Consider the following 17,618-nt stretch of genomic DNA (forward strand, 5'->3'; position numbering starts at 1 on the left):
GCTTCCTGCAGGACGGTTCCTCGAGCCTGCGGCTCGCCGGCTCCGAGGGGCTCGTTGCAGGGACGACTGACCTTCGTGCAGCCTCTCCCCCGGCCTCCGGGGTTAGCTGAAGACTGGCTGGGAGACACTCTGAAAGGGGGCTCAAGGCCACGGTCCCCTTCATTGGTGGATGAGAGAACCCGCCGCCCTCCCCCAAGACAGGGCAGGGAGATGGAGGGACGCTGGGCTGGGGGGTCATAGGTTGAAAGACTCTGAGCCAGGCCCGGCCTGGAGGGGATTCCTCCACCCTGGGGCCTCTCCAGGGACCACCATTTACAGGTGGTCAGCCCCATGCCAGCCTTGCTTCCCTTTCTGCCCATGGGTCATGTTGTCTTCCCTGTTGGGATGTGAGCTCTTTGAGGGCAGGAGCCTTTGTTGATTTGTACGCCCCCTTCCCAGCACAGAGCTGGCTATACAGTAAGCACTTAATAAATGCTCGTGCACTGACTGGCCGACTAAAGGCTTCCCGAGCCACTGCAGAGTGGCTCTGGCCCCCTGCACGGGCATGGCTGCGGGCAAGGGGATGCCAGGCTCCCCAAGGGCCCCGGAGACCGACTTCACCCAGAGTTCTTCCCGGAGAGACCCCAGGCCCCGGTGGGTCACGGCGGGGGATCAGTCGGATCATCGTTGGGGCTGCAGGATCGGGGCATCCAGGAGAAGGAATATCGCCCGACCGCTTCCACGGACACGTGGCAAAGTCGTGGGGAAGGGACAACGCCTGTGGGCTCTTCGCTCCTTCCTCGCTCTTTCTCTAGCTCGCAGACAGCTCCAGTCCGGGGGATTCGTCGCCCAGGCTGAACGCCGCTGCTTCCCAGGGCGCCCGGTCTGGGATGTTCTGCGAGGCTCCCTGCCGCTCCCGCCACCCCCAGACTCGGGGGGAAATAATCTCATTCCTTTCTTAAGTGTTTAATGTCATCATGGAGAAAGGTGTGTTTCCCCAAAAGGTAACAATGGTGACGTTCGGCGCTTTCTGGCGCCTCCTTTGTAAGTAGCCGAAAGTGATTAGAGGCAGCACTTTGTCCATCCCCGGAACGGCCCGGGGCGGCCGCCACGTCCTCCTGGAATGCAGAGAGGCCCCGCGGGGAGCACGGCAGGCTGGGGGAGCAGAACCCCCGGGCGCGGCCCCTCACGCGCAGCCTTTTCCTCGCGGGCTTGGCCCCCGCGGCCTCGGCCATTCGTGACCTCTGGGTCAGGCCTTCAGAGCCCTGAGAAGTCCGGGCGCTCACAAACGTCCCAGGGTCACCGCGGCCTCCGGGGCCTGGGCCGTCACCCCTGTTGGCACAGCAGCTCGTCTCGTGGCGGACGGAATGGAAACCAAAGGGGTTCCCACTTCTCACCGTGGGGGCTGGCGGTCGTGGGTCTGACTCCGTGACCCCAGGTGGGTTTTCTTGGCAAAGACACTGGAGGGGTCGGCCATTCCCTTCTCCAACTCCTTTGACAGATGAGGAAACTGAGGCAAACAGGCTCACACAGCTAGTGATTGTCTAGGCTGGATTCGAACTCAGGAGCCAACTCCAAGCCCACCCCGGATCACCAGCTGTCCCCACCAATAGCGCCCCCGCTGCGCTGGAGGCACGCGAGGCGTGTTGATTTGGATCGGAGAGCTCGATGAGTGACTGAGCGTTTTCCCCGCTCTCTCCTTGGGGCCGACGCCGCGGCAGGGTGGAGTTTCTTGACCACCATCGCCGTCTCTGGGGGCTCCGTGCGCCTCGAGAGCGACGCGGGATTTCCCCCGACGTCGGGGATCCCGGCTCCGGGCAGCCTCCCGCTCGTCTCCAGAGTCCCCGCTCCTCTCCGGTGCTGGGAAGCTGCCATCAGCTCATTAAGTGGAGAAAATTAATCCTGGGAATAGCGTGGTTTACACACGTCCTCTGGTGCCCGGGCGGCTTCTGCAGCTCTCTCTGCCCCGTTAAGTAAAGCTTAGCCCGACCGTCCACCTGCCCCCGCTCCGGCTCCCAGACAGGCCCCGTCGGCCGCCGTGCACCGGGGGCTGCTCGGCCCCTGCAGGTGCTGGTAGCAGAGGGGCGCCTGCCCAGGGATGGGGACAGAGGAACAGACCGTGCCCGTAGAATGCCAGCCAAGTAGTCCTGCTGTGGCGCTTGTGCCCGGCTGAAGGAGGGATTGTGTACCTGGATGGGCCCTGCCGCCCGGGGGCACCTGTGGCTCCCACTGAGGGACCGCCCCAGAGACAGACGCCTCACGGACAGCCTCGGGGCCGAGGGGAGGGGGGGCTTTCTGTTTTCTTTCCTTGTCGAGCCTTTTGTGATTTTACCCTCGCTAGAGTGCCGAGGTGGTCCTGGGCTGAAGGCGGGTCCGCAGCAAGCCCGACGGCTTTGGGGCCTCTGAGGGAGGCGTCGGGATTATCCTGGGGCTTCCGTGAGGTGGAAGGACAGACAGAAGGGGGACCGAGTCCCGAGAGAGTCTGGGCAGGCTGGGGGGCGGGGCTGCGGCCGAGGCGCGTGGTCGGGCTGTGCCCACTCTGCCATAGGCTCTGTTCTAGGCGCCGGGCTTGGGAAGGATTGGGGATGTCTGACAGGGAAGGGCCTGCGGCCGGGGCTTGGAAGCATGGTTGGAGAAACAGAGCGAGAGGAGACGGGGCCTGGGGAACACGAGGGGGCCCCGAGGGCTCCCGGGAGCAGTGGACCAGGGACCAGCGGGAGGGATCGGGCCCCGCGGAGCTTGTGCTCCTTCCTCCATCTGCCAAACCCTTCGGCCCCATTTTGAGAGATGGGAGCGTCTTTTCCTAGCAAAGGACACATTTGTGGTCAAGGAATGAACCTCAGGGGACACGGCAGTTCTTTTTCTTCATCGAGTCCTTCCCGGCCGTGCGGCAGCTTAGCCTCGTTGGGCCTTGACCCACATCCTCTCGGGCTCCTGGCAGAAGCTCAGCCTTGTGTTCTCTGGGGGAACGAACGAGGCTCAGATTCCGGCCCCTGCACCACAAACTTCTGCAGAAGCCCGCCTCGTCCTCTCCTCCCAGGGGTCGCCGGCACGTGAGCTCGGCTGCCCGCGGGCGCCCTGGCTGCAGACCGGCCGGCCCCTCTGCCTGGGCATTCTGAGCTCAGGTGCCGCCCCAGGCCCCCCGGGAGTGGCGTTTCCCAGACGCAGCCCGTGGTTGGGGAGAGCCCAGGTAAAGCTTCTCAGGAAGAGCCGGGGATGGCCCCGGGCCCAGCTGCCTCTGCCCTGGGGCTGCCAGGAGAGGTGGGAGTCACACAGAAGGGAAGGAGGCTGCGAGGGAGTCCCCTCCCTCTGAGGGCGTGCTGGGATCCTGAGACAGGAGCCCCCGGCCGGGCTTCCCGCTGCCAGGTGCCCCACAGCGGTGCTCGGGGCTGGGGAAGGCCGTCTGCCCGCTCTGGGGGGGGCGCCGAGGGCACTTCTGTGCAGCTTCTCTGCGCCGACTCTAACAGGTTCTGCCTTTGCTTTCAGGGCTCCAAAAGGATCCTTCGGTCCAATGAGATCCTCCTTCCGGCCAGCGGCCTGGCAGAGACGGAGCTTCAGCTGACCTTCTCCCTCCAGGTGCGACTCCCTCCCAGAAGAGGCTTTTTGGAGCAGCGTTTGTTGGTTAGGTTGAAAAGCAGCGATCCGAGATTTTAAAAAACTAAGCCCCGGCCCAGAGTCAGGAAGCCCTCAAAGGCTCCGGTCTCCAGTCCGCTGTTCCCAGGCTCCGTGAAGGGCCTTGGTCAGTGATGATGGACACGGGGCTGCATCACGCCCCGGGCGGGCACTTCACTGGGGGCCTTGGCGCATCTGGCGTGTCCGAGCAGGCGCCCCCCCAGTGCGGGGGACGCTGTGGTGGGTACAAACCTCCCCCCCCACTGTTATCCCCGCCCCCTCTCCTGTCCCTTCGCAGAGTTTTAGAGTTAGAACAGGCTCAGAAACCAGCTTGTCTGGATCGTCACTGACCTGTCCTTTAGACCGGGCCTCCCAAGTGAGCCTTTGCCCTTGGGAGCCCCCGCCCCGCAGGCAGCCCACTCCCCTCTCGGACATCGGCCCCCGTTGCCCCCCGAGCCCTCTCCCCCGTGCCCCGCTCCCTTCTCCCGTGGAGCCTCCAGCTTGTCAGAGTTCTGGCCCTGGAACTCCCAGCCCCATGAGCTCTGCCCAGGGCGGCCCCCAGTCTCCGAGGCCGGGGCTCGGCCAGCCCGTCACAGTGACTCTCGGCCCCCTGTTTCACCTGGTCTGGGCGTCAGGGACGCGCGTGCAGGGTCACGGTCTAGGTCTGTGTCTCCTGGTCTCCGGAGGACACGTCTAAGAGGCGCGAGCCCCCAAAGCGTGGGCTCCGTCCCCGGCTTCTCCCTCGGATTCCGGTTCCCGGCAGCGAGTCACCTTTCCCTCCCCCAGGACACTTACGGAGACGCGGCTCGAGCGGCCCCCTCCCTCCCTCGTCCTTTTCCACAGAAAGCCCACTCGCAAATACGTTTGTAAAAATGGTTTCGGTGAATGGAAATCCCTGTTCCCTTAGTCCCGTGGCTCCCGTCTGGGCCATTTCCAGGAGGGAGAGAAGAAAGAAAAGAAAAACAAGCTCCTTGTGGCCATTGGCCCGTCCAGAAAGTGCCCGTCTCGGCTGCCGGGGCCTCCTCCGCGTCCTCGTGGCCGGCAGCTTGGCTGCTCCGCTTTAAGCCACAGGCCAGGAGCTGAGCCCAGAGCTCCCTGGGTCCCTCCCCGGCCGCGCGCTGCCCCTGGGTCCCTCCCCCGCCCGCTCCGTCTCACGGTTCCCCTTTGCCCTCAGTACCCTCACTTCCTGAAGCGCGACGCCAACAAGCTGCAGATCATGCTGCAGAGGAGGAAGCGCTACAAGAACCGCACGATCCTGGGCTACAAGACGCTGGCCGTGGGGCTGATCAACATGGCGGAGGTGAGCGCCGGCGGCTGCAGCCGGGAACCCAGAGGGGCCGGCTCTCCTTCTCTGCCTCGGGGCTGGGGGGGAGAGGAGCCCGGTGCCCTGAGTCTCCCTAACTCAGCGTGGCCCTTCCAGCCCAGCCCGGCTTCCGGGCCCGTCCCACGGCCTGGGCTCCTGGGCTCGGTCTCTGAGAGCGGGCAAATGTGGTGGTCCCCTGTGCACCCCCCCAGGTCATGCAGCACCCCAGCGAAGGCGCCCTCGTGCTCGGCCTGCACAGCAACGTGAAGGACGTCTCCGTCCCCGTGGCCGAGATCAAGATCTACTCGCTGTCGAGCCAGCCCATCGACCAGGAGGGGATCAAGTCCAAGTTGTCCGGTAGGAGGCTCGCAGAGGGGCCCCTCCCCCCAGGCTAGTACAGACAGACCCCGGCCCCTCCCCCCAGGAGACGCAGGGACGGCCCCGGTGGCTCCTGGGGGCTCGGCTCCGGCCTCACGGCAGCACTCGCCCCCAGACCGTTCTCCCGACATCGACAATTACTCGGAGGAGGAGGAAGAGAGCTTCTCGTCGGAGCAGGAGGGGAGCGATGACCCTTTGCACGGCCAGGTAACCCCCCTCCTCGGCCCCCTCCCCCGGCGCGGCGCCTGCAGAGGGGCGGGGGGTGACGCTGTTCTCCCGGCAGGACCTGTTCTACGAGGACGAGGATCTCCGTAAAGTGAAGAAGACGCGGAGAAAACTGACCTCGGCTTCGGCCATCACGCGGGTGAGCAGAGGAGCCCGGCCCTCGGTAGCTCCCCCGGGGACCGGACAGGACAGGGCGAGGCCGGGCTCCGCTGCCTCCAGGCGCTCACAGCTTGCCGTGGGGGGCAGCTTTGGGGACTTGCCCCTAGGGCTCGGGGAGCTCAGTGGGGGGGGCCTCTTTGGGCCCAAGTTTCCCTCCAAAGTTGTGAGCGGGTCCGCCCCGGCTTCTGACCCGCATTCGCAGCAAGTCCGGCCGATAAGCGCCCCCTCCCCCGGGAGTTATCCGCTCCTGCTCCCCGCTGGGCTGCCCTGTGACCCCCTCGCGCCCGGCCAGCCCGCGAGGGCCCCGACCCTGCTTGTCCCTGTGTCCCTGCAGCAACCCAACATCAAGCAGAAGTTTGTGGCGCTGCTGAAGAGGTTCAAAGTCTCGGACGAGGTACGTGGCAGCAGGTCTGGGCGGGGGGGCTCCGCCATTGGCTCAGGGGCAGCCTCTCGGCCCGGGGTCACAGGGGCAAGGGGGCTCGTGAGGAAGAGCTGCGGCCAATGGGAGTGCGGACGGCCCGACCCTGCCGCGGCTCACTTCCGGGGCGTGTGCGTCTGGCCCGGCCCGCGGGGAGGCCCGGGGGGACGAGAGCGAGACCCCCACTCGGGGCCCTCGTCCCTGCTCCCTTAGGAAGGACGCCTGCATCCCTGAAAGTAAGCGGGAAAGCGCTGGCGGTCGCCCGGGGGTTTCCGCGGGCTCTTCTGTGCGGGGCTTTGGGTCCTTGGCAGGACTTGGCTCAGTCTCCTCTGAAATGGGGCGGAGCCGCGACCTCACCAGGCCCCGGGGATGCCCGGGGGGCAGCGGGACAGGGAGCCCGCCCACCTGGTGCCCTCCGCGTGCCCGGCAGGGCCTTGACTCCTGGCCTCTTTGTCCGCAGGTGGGCTTCGGGCTGGAGCACGTGTCCCGGGAGCAGATCCGGGAAGTGGAAGAGGACCTGGATGAGCTTTATGACAGCCTGGAGATGTACAACCCCAGCGACAGCGGGCCCGAGATGGAGGAGACCGAGAGCGTCCTGAGCACCCCCAAGCCCAAGCTCAAGTGGGTCCTGCTGCCCGGCTCGGCTCCCCCTCCCAGGGGACCGCAGAGGGCCCCGCCTCCTGGGAGTGGAGCCCTCAGGCCCCTCTGTGTCCCTCTGCAGCCCCGAGACTGAGGGGCTCGGCCCGGGCTCCCCCAGACTTGGGAGGTGGCTCAGTCAGATGCTCTGAGGAGGTGGGCGCCCCCCCACGGGCCCCCTCATCACCCCCCCGCCCGCTCTCTCTTCCTTGTAGACCCTTCTTTGAGGGGATGTCCCAGTCCAGCTCCCAGACGGAGATCGGCAGCCTCAACAGTAAAGGCAGCCTGGGCAAGGACGCCAGCAGCCCTGTGAGCAGGAGCCCGGCGGGGGGAGGGCGGGGCCGGGGGCCCCTTTCCATCAGAACTTCTGGAGGGCTAGAATGTTCCGGCTGAAGGGGGGGGGGCCTGAGGGAGCAGCCCCAGGGCAGGGGAGCCCGTGTGCCGGAGCCCGCGGGGCCGGGAAAGTCCCTGTGCTGGGCCCCGGGGACGGAAGCCTTTCCTGTCCGGGAATCTTTGGCGGGTGAATGAGCCGGCGCCGGGATGGGGGAGGTGGCGGCCGGCCCTCGGGGGCCTCACTGGCTGGGCTGGTGTCCGCGGCCACGGGCGCCTCCCTGCTCTTCTTCCCCAAATCCTCGGTGCCCTCCTTGTGCCGCCTGTTACCCTCCCCAGCTAAAGGTCAGAGGCCGCTCAGTCATTCACTTACAAGTGGAAATTGGGTCAGGAAGCTGGAAGGCTTTTCCTTGTGTTCCCCCCGGTCGTCACCAGGTGGCGCCACCCTCCCCCAGTGGCGGCTCTGGCTGCCCGGCAGCGGCAATGCCCGAGCGCTCGGTTCTGGGCGGGCACCGGGGACACGGGCAGAGGGCAGCCGGCTGTGCTGGGGGGGGCCTCACCGCCAAGCCCGTGGGCAGCCAGCGGCGCGCCCCCTGGTGCACACGCGCGTAGCTACACGAGGCACACGTACGAGCCCCACCAAAGCTCGGGGGCCTCGGGGCCAGGCCAGGGACTGTGTCCGCCCCCAAGAGCCTGAGCCCGAGGGGCCGCGGGGGAGGCCGTGGTGGGGAGCAGCTGTCCGAGTCCCGGCCGAGGATCACCCAGGGACGGCCCCCGACGCACCGGGACAAGGAGGGGGCCGTGGCAGGGCGCGGATGACAGAGGGAGGTCTCTCAGCCCTTTTTGGGGCCCACGAAGACGGTGGCTTCTCGGCAGAGCTCGGGGTCTCGCCGGGTCTAGAGAAAGCAGAGCTGCCCTTGGGGATGGGCGAGAACATCATGGAAGCGGGGCCCGGGCGCCTCTCCCGGAGCTTTGCTGAGACTCGCTAGGCCTGGGGTGGGCGGCGCGCTCTGGGATCCTTCGGGCCGTGGAGCAGGCCCTGGCCTCTGGCTCCCCGGCGACCCCCAGGAAGTCGGCCCTCCCCAGCCGCGCGAAGGAGCAGCTCCTGAGTCGGGGCCGATCACTCGTCCCAAGGGCTCCGTGCGGTCTCAGGGCTGGTGGAAGCCCACCAAGGATGCGGCGACTGGCCGCCCCAGCAGCCTCCCAGCCCTCCCAGAGGCTGCGACCGCGGGCACGAGGGCCCCTCCCAGAGGCTGCGACCGCGGGCACGAGGGGCCCTCCCAGAGGCTGCGACCGCGGGCACGAGGGCCCCTCCCAGAGGCTGCGACTGCGGGCACGAGGGGCCCTTCCCAGAGGCTGCGACCGCGGGCACGAGGGGCCCCTCCCAGAGGCTGCGACCGCGGGCACGAGGGGCCTTTCCCAGAGGCTGCGACCGCGGGCACGAGGGCCCCTCCCAGAGGCTGCGACCGCAGGCACGAGGGGCCTTTCCCAGAGGCTGCGACCGTGGGCACGAGGGCCCCTCCCAGAGGCTGCGACCGCGGGCACGAGGGGCCTTTCCCAGAGGCTGCGAACGCGGGCACGAGGGCCCCTCCCAGAGGCTGCGACCGCGGGCACGAGGGGCCCCTCCCAGAGGCTGCGACCGCGGGCACGAGGGCCCCTCCCAGAGGCTGCGACCGCAGGCACGAGGGGCCTTTCCCAGAGGCTTTCGGTTCTTTGCTACCCAGACCAGCCTTGTGTCGCTGATGATGTTTGGTCGCGGCTCTCGGAGCCCGTTCTCTGGGACTTATTGTCAGCGCCTGGGGAGGTGACGCAGCGCCGTTTGGCTCTCCCCGGTGTGCGGCAGAGGCCGGAGGGAGGGGAGGCTGGGGCCCAGTTGTTTTTGTGGAGGAGAAGGCCAGCTCCCCCGGAGGCCTCGGGGCGAGAGCAGGTGGGAGCCCAGCCAGAGATGGGGGCTCCGCGTCCCCTCTGCAGGCCTTGGTTAGCAAGAAGGGAGAGCGGCGCAGTTAAGCTCCTGCTGGGTACCGGGCTGGGGAGTCGTGAGGAAAGGGGAGACAGACATCCAGGACAAAGCCCCGAGGCGGGCCTGGGGAGGAAGGAGCCGCGGGGGCCGGAGTCTGGGAGGAGGGGGACGGCTGCGGTGAGCAGCGCAGCTAGGGGAAGCAGCCTCAGCCGCTGTGGGAAGGCTACACCGGAGGCAGGGAGGGCAACTTGGAGGCTATCCCAGGAGTCCCGCGAGGAATGGTCAGGCAGAGCATTTACTAAGCACCTACTGTGTGCGGGCCCTGCGCTGAGCACTTTGCAGATGCTCACAGCAGCATGTGAGGATGAGGCTGTTGTCCCCACTTTACAGCTGAGGAAACTGAGGCTCACGCAGGTGAAGTGATTATGGCCGGGGTCCCAGAGCCAGGACGTAGCTGAGGCTGTTTGAACTGGGCTCTTTGTGACTCTAGCCCAGCGCTTTGTCCGCTGAGCCGCCTGAACGGAAGCGGGGCTGAGGGACAGCAGAGCGGCCCCGGGGCGGGGAGGGGGAGAGGAGGGAGGGGAGGGTCTACCCCGGATGCCTCCTGAGGAGCTTCAGTCTCCTCATCTCTGAACCGGGGGTTAGCCCAGGGAGCCCCCGGCGAGGGAACGCTCTAAAGCGCCGGGCTCGCCGTCCGTGGACGCCGGCCGCTGTCGTTGTTTGCCGTAAAGGGGGCAGGGCTTGTGGCCGATGGGCGAGTGAGGAACAGTGCAGGACGACCCCGAGCTCCCAAACGCGGGGGGCTGGAACGATGGGCGGGGGGCCGGCGGCAAGGATCCCGTCTGTCAGGGAGGTGTAACGTGGAGAGCGCTAGCGGGGGCCCCTTGTCCCGGGCCGGGCACCAGAAGCAGCGGCACAAAGGTTGGGGAGGCCAGAGGGCAAAGGTCACTCAGGGCAGTGAGACTGAGCAGGAGCCGGGGGAGAGCCCTTGACAAGTGGAACGCCCGGGGCGGCGGCCGCGCTGATGAAGGGTCCTGGGGGCTGGCGTTGGGGGCCGGGCCCTCGGGGGAGGTAGATGTGGACAGGGTGAACCTCGGAAAAGGAGAGGCTCCCTTTCCCTTTGCCTGGCGGGGGGGGCGGGGGGTGCAGTGTGGTCCCTGCTGGGATGGAAAGGAAGCTGGCCAGTTGTCCAGAGGCCTCGAGGAACTGGCGGGGGGACAGGCCTAGGCCGGGGGCCTCTGCTTAGTTCCGACCCAGCCGCCATCTTGTGTCCAGGGGGTGCAGCGGGGGGAAGGGGCGACCTTCCGGAAGCCTTGATGCTGTGGGATTAGGGTCCCGCGAGTGGGGGATTCTGGGTCAGGGCCTCGATGGCGTCGCTCCCCATGTGTGGGCGAGGGGGCCGGGCTTCCCAGAGGCGCGTGTGACGCCAGCCAGGAGCGCTCTGTGAGCGCCTTTCAGACGATGTCAGACGCAGACGGGGAAGGTTTTCGCCTTCCCCGCGGTAACCGGGTCTTGGCGCTTCCACAGATGGAGCTGACGGCTCTGGACAGAGTCAAAGCCACTTCCTGGATCAAGAACCCGGACGACAGCCTGGCCGAGAACGACCTTCTGGTACGTGGGCCCCCCCCAGGCCGGCCGCCCCTCCTCTCCCTCGGCCCCGGGGCCACCCCTGTCTGCCGCAGGCCTGGGTTCGGATCCTCCTCGAGGCGTCCCACGGCCTTCACCAAAATGGGGGCCTCCTGGGCAGGGCCTGGTCTGCGGTCAGGACGAGGGGCTCCTGCCAGGCCCGGGGGGGGGGGGGGGGGCCGGGAATGGCGAAGAGATGAGCCCCTCCCCCGTGGGCCACGTGTCCCAGTGACCCCGCCCCCTCCTCTCCCTCCGTGACAGGACATCAGCGACCAGGATGTGTTTGGAGACGGCAGCAACACGCTGGTGGTGCCCGAGAAAGTCAAAACCCCCATGAAGTCGGGCAAGGCGGATCTGCAGGGCTCCGCCTCCCCCAGGTACCGCGGCAGGGCCGGGCTCTCGGACCGTTCCCCTCGGGCGGCCGAGCTGGCGCAGACACCGCCCTCTCCCCCTTTCTGGCAGCAAAATGGACGGCGTGCACACCCCCCGGCAGAAGAGGAGCACCCCCCTGAAGGAGCGGCAGCTCTCCAAGCCTCTGAGCGAGCGGACCAACAGCTCGGACAGCGAGCGCTCTCCCGACCTCGGCCACAGCAGCCAGGTAGGGCCGAGGAGGCGCCGAGAGCGTGCGACGGCCCCGGGCTCCCCCCCCCCCCCCGGCCGAGTCATTGGCGACCCTGACAACGGCCTGTTCTCCGGCCCCTCCACCCGAGGGTCCCGCTGCCCAGGCCCGGTCAGAGGGTGGCTCCGGGCCCCTGCCCCGGACTGCGACTATAGGCTGAGGATCCGGGGACGGGGAAATCGCCCTTTGAGAAAGTTGGGGATGTAGAGGGAGCTGGAGCACCCGGGGGCGCGGGCGCTGAGGGAGGACCCGAGGGAGCACGCGTGCCCGTCTCTGCCTAGATCCCGAGGAAGGTGGTGTACGACCAGCTGAATCAGATCCTGGTGTCGGACGCGGCCCTGCCCGAGAACGTCATCCTGGTGAACACTGCCGACTGGCAGGGCCAGGTGCGGGGCCGGGGGCTTGGGCACGCCGCAGCAGCCTCAGGGGTCCTGGTTGGGAAGCCCTTGGGGCTCTGCGCTTTGGGCACCGCGCCCCTCCCCCAGGGAGACCCCTGGGGCAGCTGGGTGTGTCCAGGGTGGGCTGCAGGGGCTCCCGCTCCCCGGCCGGCCTGACCGCGGCCCGGGCCGCCCTTCGCAGTATGTGGCAGAGTTGCTTCAGGATCAGCGCCGGCCCGTGGTGTGCACGTGCTCCACCGTGGAAGTCCAGGCCGTGCTCTCCGCCCTGCTCACTCGCATCCAGAGATAGTAAGGGCTCCGACCCCTCGGCCCCCTCGTGCCGGACCCCCCAACACCCCTCGGCCCCTTCTCGCCCTGCCTACCAGGGCCGTGGCTGGAACCGACCACCCCAACCCTCTCAAGGAGCCCACCCGTTGGGGGGAGGGGAGGCCCGGGCTGGAGGAAAGAGGTTCAGGGTCCCCCCCCAGGCCCCTAAGTGAGCCCTGGGAGGCCTCCCCACCATCCTCCCGGCTTCCTCCCCAGCTGCAACTGCAACTCCTCCATGCCGAGGCCCGTGAAGGTGGTGGCCGTGGGCGGGCAGAGCTACCTGAGCTCCATCCTCCGCTTCTTCGTCAAGGCCCTGGCCAACAAGACGTCCGACTGGCTGGGCTACATGCGCTTCCTCATCGTCCCCCTCGGTGAGCAGCCGGGCCGCGGCCTTGGGCCGTCGGGCGGGCCGGGCCCTCGCGGGAGCCGCTCTCACGCCGCCCCCTCCCCCCCAGGCTCTCACCCTGTGGCCAAGTACATCGGCTCGGTGGACAGCAGGTACAGCAGCGCCTTCCTCGACCCGGCCTGGAGGGACCTGTTCAGTCGCTCGGAGCCCCCGGTTTCAGGTAATCCCCCTGAGGGAGCGCGCGGAGGCCGGCGAGGAGTCCCAAGGGGCGGCTTCTTCCCAGCCCGGGCCCAGAGGCAGCCAGAGGTTTCCGGGCAGCGCGCTGAAGGGCTCGGCCTAAGTCCCGGCCGTTCCCAGCCCCGGGGGTGGGACCAGAGGTGACTCTGGAGAGGAAGATCCCAGAGGAAGCAAAGGGCGGGGGTGGCTGGCGTGGTTGAGAAGGGACAGAAACATGGCCACTGCCTCTGGAGCCCTGGGCGAGCCCCTCCCCTCCCCGTCCCCCTGGACCCCCAGGATGAGCCCCCTCCCCCCGTGCTTCTCCGCAGAGTCCCTGGACGTGGTGGGCCGCGTGATGCAGTACGTGAGCGGGGCCGGAGTGACGCACCAGCTGCCGGTGGCGGAGGCCATGCTGACCTGCAGACACAAATTGTGAGTGCGCGCGTCCCCTTCCCTGCTGGAGCCCCCCGGAGCCCCCCACTCACAAGGCCGTCTCCCCTTCTCTCCCACAGCCAAGATGAAGATTCCTACCAGAAGTTCATTCCCTTCATCGGGGTGAGTCCTCCCCGGCGGCCGCCCTTCTCCGCCTCCCGTGGGCGCGCTCTGGTGTCGGGGTTCTCGCACCGCGGGCCCCCAAGCTCCCCGGGGCCTATGTCGTCACGGAGAACTTCTGGCCGAGCCCCGATGACCTGGGGACCGCGGAGGAGTAGAGAAGGGCCCCGAGAGGGGCCCCGGCGCGGAGGAGCACCCCAAGTCGGTCCCTCCCCGGGAGGCCCCTTGAGCACTCAGCGGAGCGGAGCCGGCTCTCCCTGCCAGGCCCCTGCTGCTCCGCGGCTTTTCGGGAGCTTCCGCGCGGGTCTCGCCCTGTGGGGCTGCTCTGCTTTCCCAGAGACCTTAGACCAGCCCCCGGGGAGCTCCTCGGCAGGGGACCCGGCTCGCTCGGCCCACTGCCCTGAAGGGATGGCCGAGGTGGGGGGGGGGGGGATGTGGGAGGGAACAGGAGGGTCAGGAACAGAAGGGGGAGGGGTTGGCTGGTGGTCAGGAGAGGAGGTGCGGCGTGTTCTCGGCCCGGGCGCCCTCCGACCCTCTCGTCTCCGGCCAGGCCCCCGCCCCCAGAGACCCCCGCCCGAGACCAAGCAGCACTTGGGGGGCCTGAGGCTCCCTGTGCCCCCCTTCCTCTCAGTTCTCTGGAGAGGTCTCTCTGAGGATGGGCGGCCCGTCTCCTTGGTTCTGCTTCCTGAGGCCCCCCCAAAGCTGGCCCCTGGCATTGCCCCCAGGGGGGCCTGCCAGCGCGGGGACAAAGAGGGCACCCTCGGCCCTGGGAGGGAGCTGACGCCCCTCGGTTTCTTTCTCTTCAGGTGGTCAAAGTGGGGCTGGTGGAGGACTCCCCTCTCACAGCAGGTAAGGCTGGGGCTGCTCTGCCGGCCGGGCCGAGGGGGAAGTCCTGGGTGCCAGGGCTCCCGGGCAGCCGAGTCTCTCCGCCTTCAGGTGACGGGGACGATGTGCCTGCGGTCAGCCTCACGGTCCCTTCCACATCGCCGCCCTCCAGCTCCGGCCTGAGCCGCGACGCCTCGGCCACGCCCCCTTCGTCCCCCTCCATGAGCAACGCCCTGGCGGTGGTCGGGTAAGCGCCACGCCCGGGGTCCCTGCGGCGGCCGGCCTGTGACGGCGCTGTAGAAGGGAGTCCCCATGGGGACAGGCCGGCCGGGGCCTCAGGGCTGCGTCATTGTGGGGTGCACGAGCCCCCCAGGACCAGCCCAGAGACGTTGGAGGGGGCTTCTCTCTAGCTTCTTTGTAAGGGAGAGGAGCTTTGGGGGGAGATCTGCCTCAGCAGGGGGCGCTCCCCCAAGGAAGTGCCCCAGGCCTTCTCACTGGGCCCTCCCAGACGCCCCGGTCAGCTCGGCCGGCCCTCGGGCCTCTCCTCCCGTGCCACGGGCCTCTCCTGGCTGAGTCCGGCCGAGGTAGCTGGGGGGTGGGCAGCTCCTCTGGGGCAGGAGGAGGCCTCTGACTCCCATCCGGCCTCCAGGCCTGCTGCCCACAGCCCCCTGTGCCCTCCCCTGGTTCAGCATTTAAAAATGAACTCGCTGAGCAGGAAGGAAGGCGTCAGGAGCGCGCCGGCCCGGGGCCTCTTGTGTCTGGCACCTTCCGAGCAGGCGTCAGCCGCTGTTCCTGGCGCTAAAATTACCTGGAGCTCCAGGTGCCAGAAGAGGGAGTGTGCCCGCCAGTGCCCCCCGCCCGCCTCCGCTGGGTTTTACCAGCAGCTCCCTTTCCTCCTCTTGGCTTCCAGCCTCGCCCCCTGGAAGCAGAGGTCAGAGCCTGCCCTTCGCCCCAGACCTGCAGGTGGCCGGCCTCCCCGCTCCTCAAACACCTCTGTGGCTCCCTAGCACTCCCCCGAGTCGGAAGCCTCTGCAGCTGGGCTTCCTCTGGCTCCCTCCGGCCTTGTCCTGCCGACGTTTGGGGCACACGGCCAGCGTAATGTTGGGCGGAAGCTGAGGAGCCCGCGGTCCCCTTGCCGTCCCCCGCTCCAGGCGGACAAACCCCTCAGGGCAGCCCCCTCCGAGCTGCTTCCATCTCTGCTCTGCCCGCAGGAGCCCCAACAGCCCGTACGGGGACGTCATCGGCCTGCAGGTCGACTACTGGCTGGCGCACCCCGGGGAGCGGCGGCGGGAGGGCGAGAAGAGGGACGCCAGCTCCAAGAACACCCTCAAGAGCGTCTTCCGCTCGGTGCAGGTGTCCCGGCTGCCCCACGGCAACGAGGCGCAGCAGTCCAGCACCATGGCCATGACTGTGGTCACCAAGGAGAAGAACAAGAAAGGTGAGCGGGCGGCCCCCGGGCCAGGACCGGGAGCCCCCAATCCTTGGATTGCCTCGATTGGCCAGACCGGCCCGAGCCTCGGGGCCCGCGCCCTGGTCCCCTGCTTTGGTTCTGGGTGCCCCGGGCCGGCCTCCTTCCTCTTCCCTGCCCCCCTGGGGCTCGGTAACAGCCCCACAAGCCGCCCTTACCGCTCCCTACCCGCAGGTGTTGCCCCGAGGGGACCCCTGGGAGAAGGGAGGGCGGGGCCGGGAGGGGCTGCTGGGCCCGAGGCCCTGACGGGCGGCCTGCTTGTTAGTGCCCACCATCTTCCTGAGCAAGAAGCCTCGAGAGAAGGAGGTAGACTCCAAGAGCCAGGTCATCGAGGGCATCAGTCGCCTCATCTGCTCGGCCAAGCAGCAGCAGACCATGCTGAGAGGTGAGGGGTCTGGGGGGCCTCCTGCGACCCTCAGCCCACATCTCCCCCAACCCCTCGCTCCCATCTTCCCTCTGCAAGTGCCCCCGCTCTCTGACCCCGTCTCCGCCCTCCAGTGTCCATTGATGGCGTGGAATGGAGCGACATCAAGTTTTTCCAGCTGGCCGCCCAGTGGCCCACCCACGTCAAGCATTTCCCAGTGGGCCTGTTCAGCAGCAGCAAGCCCACCTGAGCGCCACCTCCCGGCCAAGGACCCCCTGTTCTCCCTTTGTGTCGTCTGCTGGTCCGGGGCACCTCCTGGAGGGGGGGGCACCAGCAGGCCTGGGGCCTGAGGGTCCCCTTCCCTTGTTCACCGCCCCCCCGGGGAAGCTGGTCACTCCCCCCACCCTCCTGTCTCCTCGCCCTCCTCACTTGGGCCCTGAGCCTCCTTCTCAGGCAGCCGTCAATCACTGGAATTGAAGCCGACTCCCCCGAAGGGGCCCCTTGGTCGGACCCCGCCCCCAGCCCCGGAGCCCCAGCCCACCCGAGAGTCCCCGGGCTCTCCGCATTCAAGGCCGCCGTCTCCCAAAGTGACTTGGGCCCCTCCAGGCTCGGGGCCCCGGGGGGAGCCGGCCATTTGCCAGAGTCGGTCCACTGCCCTCCCCTCCTCCCAGCGTCATCTTCAAGCCCCCCAGATGGAGGCGGGGAGGGCTGGGCACCGAGGGAAGGGCCCCCCCAGCGTCCCCAGAAGCGTCCGTGTCGATGTTGTGCGTGTGTCCTCGAGAGCTCGTTGGCTCCCGTTCCCCGCCGGCCCGGCCCGGCCTGGCCCCTCCTGTTCGCTGTGACTCCCGTGCACTCCAGCCCCTGTGGCCCCGACGCTCCTGCCCGCCACGCAGCCCCCCGGCCCGGCCTCCGCCCCAAAGAGCAGCCTCCCAGGCTGGGCTGAGCCCCAGCCTCCCTTCCTCCACCCCAGAGTCCGGGCGCCGGGGCCACAGAAGTCAGTCCCGAGCCTCTGTCCCAGAGGTGTCACCCCGGCCCCGCCCCCACGGCCCTCTCCCCTGTCCGCCGTCCAGAGCACCTTGCCCGGGCCTCGCGCCTGGGGCCGTGGCTGGGGGGGAGTTGCTGTTGGATTTTTCATTCAATAAACTGGTGATTTCTTACCAGCCGCCTGGGAGTGTATGTGTCTCCTCGGCCAGGGTCGCCCCTAGCGAGAGGCTGACAAGGGCCACCTTGTTCCAGGGAAAGTGGGGACACGGAAGGGGGCGGGGCACCTGGACCCCACTCTGCTGCCCCGCTGCCCGCTCACGCTCCGGACGCGGCCACGACTCCATGTTTGGGGCCCCGGGAGGGGGCATCCGCTTCCGCCTTGGGGGGCCCGGGGCTGCCGTCACAGTGGTTGTCCCCGTGGGGGCGGCTGAGGTTCGAGGCAGCAGCTCTGACACCAGGAGCAGGGGCGATTAAGGAGACCAGAACCGTGCTGGGCCTGGGGCCCGGCCCCTTCCTTCTCACTGGGCTGTCCCTCCTAGGGCACGGGCAGGGCAGAGGCATGGGGCCGAGGGGCGAGAGGCGGGGGCCGGCCCAGAGCAGTCGCAAGCGCCCTGTGATCCAGCTGTGGACCGGAGTGCCTCACTGCCCCCCCGACCGTGGATGAGTGGCTGAGCGGCCACACGGCCACGGGCGCTGGGACATCCTCCTGCCCGATGCCCCCCTCCATGCCCCCGGGCCGTGCAGACAGCTGCTGAGCGTCCTTTGGGACGATGCCATTTGGGGTTCTTGACCTGTCCCAGATCTGACTGAAACCCCGGGATCTCCAGAGCTCCGGTGGCTTCCCACGGCTGCACAGCCCCAGCCTCCCTGCCCGACCCCCTCCCCCTCATCCCGGGTCCCAGCCCAACCCCCTT

At 68.3% G+C, this 17,618-nt stretch overlaps 1 protein-coding gene across 1 annotated transcript in view; it reads left to right on the top strand.

Moving 5' to 3' along the window:
- The window catches only part of PACS1 (phosphofurin acidic cluster sorting protein 1), a 62,951-nt gene extending 46,074 nt beyond the window's left edge, over positions 1 to 16,877 (top strand). Inside the window, exons 3-24 of the mRNA XM_051964000.1 lie at positions 3,466 to 3,555; positions 4,766 to 4,891; positions 5,107 to 5,251; positions 5,388 to 5,479; positions 5,556 to 5,636; positions 5,991 to 6,050; positions 6,535 to 6,695; positions 6,926 to 7,019; positions 10,528 to 10,611; positions 10,888 to 11,003; positions 11,089 to 11,224; positions 11,527 to 11,631; positions 11,825 to 11,931; positions 12,166 to 12,320; positions 12,405 to 12,515; positions 12,841 to 12,943; positions 13,024 to 13,066; positions 13,870 to 13,912; positions 14,000 to 14,135; positions 15,100 to 15,326; positions 15,622 to 15,741; positions 15,855 to 16,877. Coding sequence (XP_051819960.1) covers positions 3,466 to 3,555; positions 4,766 to 4,891; positions 5,107 to 5,251; positions 5,388 to 5,479; positions 5,556 to 5,636; positions 5,991 to 6,050; positions 6,535 to 6,695; positions 6,926 to 7,019; positions 10,528 to 10,611; positions 10,888 to 11,003; positions 11,089 to 11,224; positions 11,527 to 11,631; positions 11,825 to 11,931; positions 12,166 to 12,320; positions 12,405 to 12,515; positions 12,841 to 12,943; positions 13,024 to 13,066; positions 13,870 to 13,912; positions 14,000 to 14,135; positions 15,100 to 15,326; positions 15,622 to 15,741; positions 15,855 to 15,970 — 2,451 coding nt within the window. The 3' untranslated portion in view covers positions 15,971 to 16,877. The remainder of the gene's footprint in view (positions 1 to 3,465; positions 3,556 to 4,765; positions 4,892 to 5,106; positions 5,252 to 5,387; positions 5,480 to 5,555; positions 5,637 to 5,990; positions 6,051 to 6,534; positions 6,696 to 6,925; positions 7,020 to 10,527; positions 10,612 to 10,887; positions 11,004 to 11,088; positions 11,225 to 11,526; positions 11,632 to 11,824; positions 11,932 to 12,165; positions 12,321 to 12,404; positions 12,516 to 12,840; positions 12,944 to 13,023; positions 13,067 to 13,869; positions 13,913 to 13,999; positions 14,136 to 15,099; positions 15,327 to 15,621; positions 15,742 to 15,854) is intronic.
- Positions 16,878 to 17,618: the final 741 nt, after the last annotated feature.

This window comes from Antechinus flavipes, chromosome 6, assembly GCF_016432865.1.
Source record: "Antechinus flavipes isolate AdamAnt ecotype Samford, QLD, Australia chromosome 6, AdamAnt_v2, whole genome shotgun sequence".
NCBI lineage: Eukaryota > Metazoa > Chordata > Mammalia > Dasyuromorphia > Dasyuridae > Antechinus > Antechinus flavipes.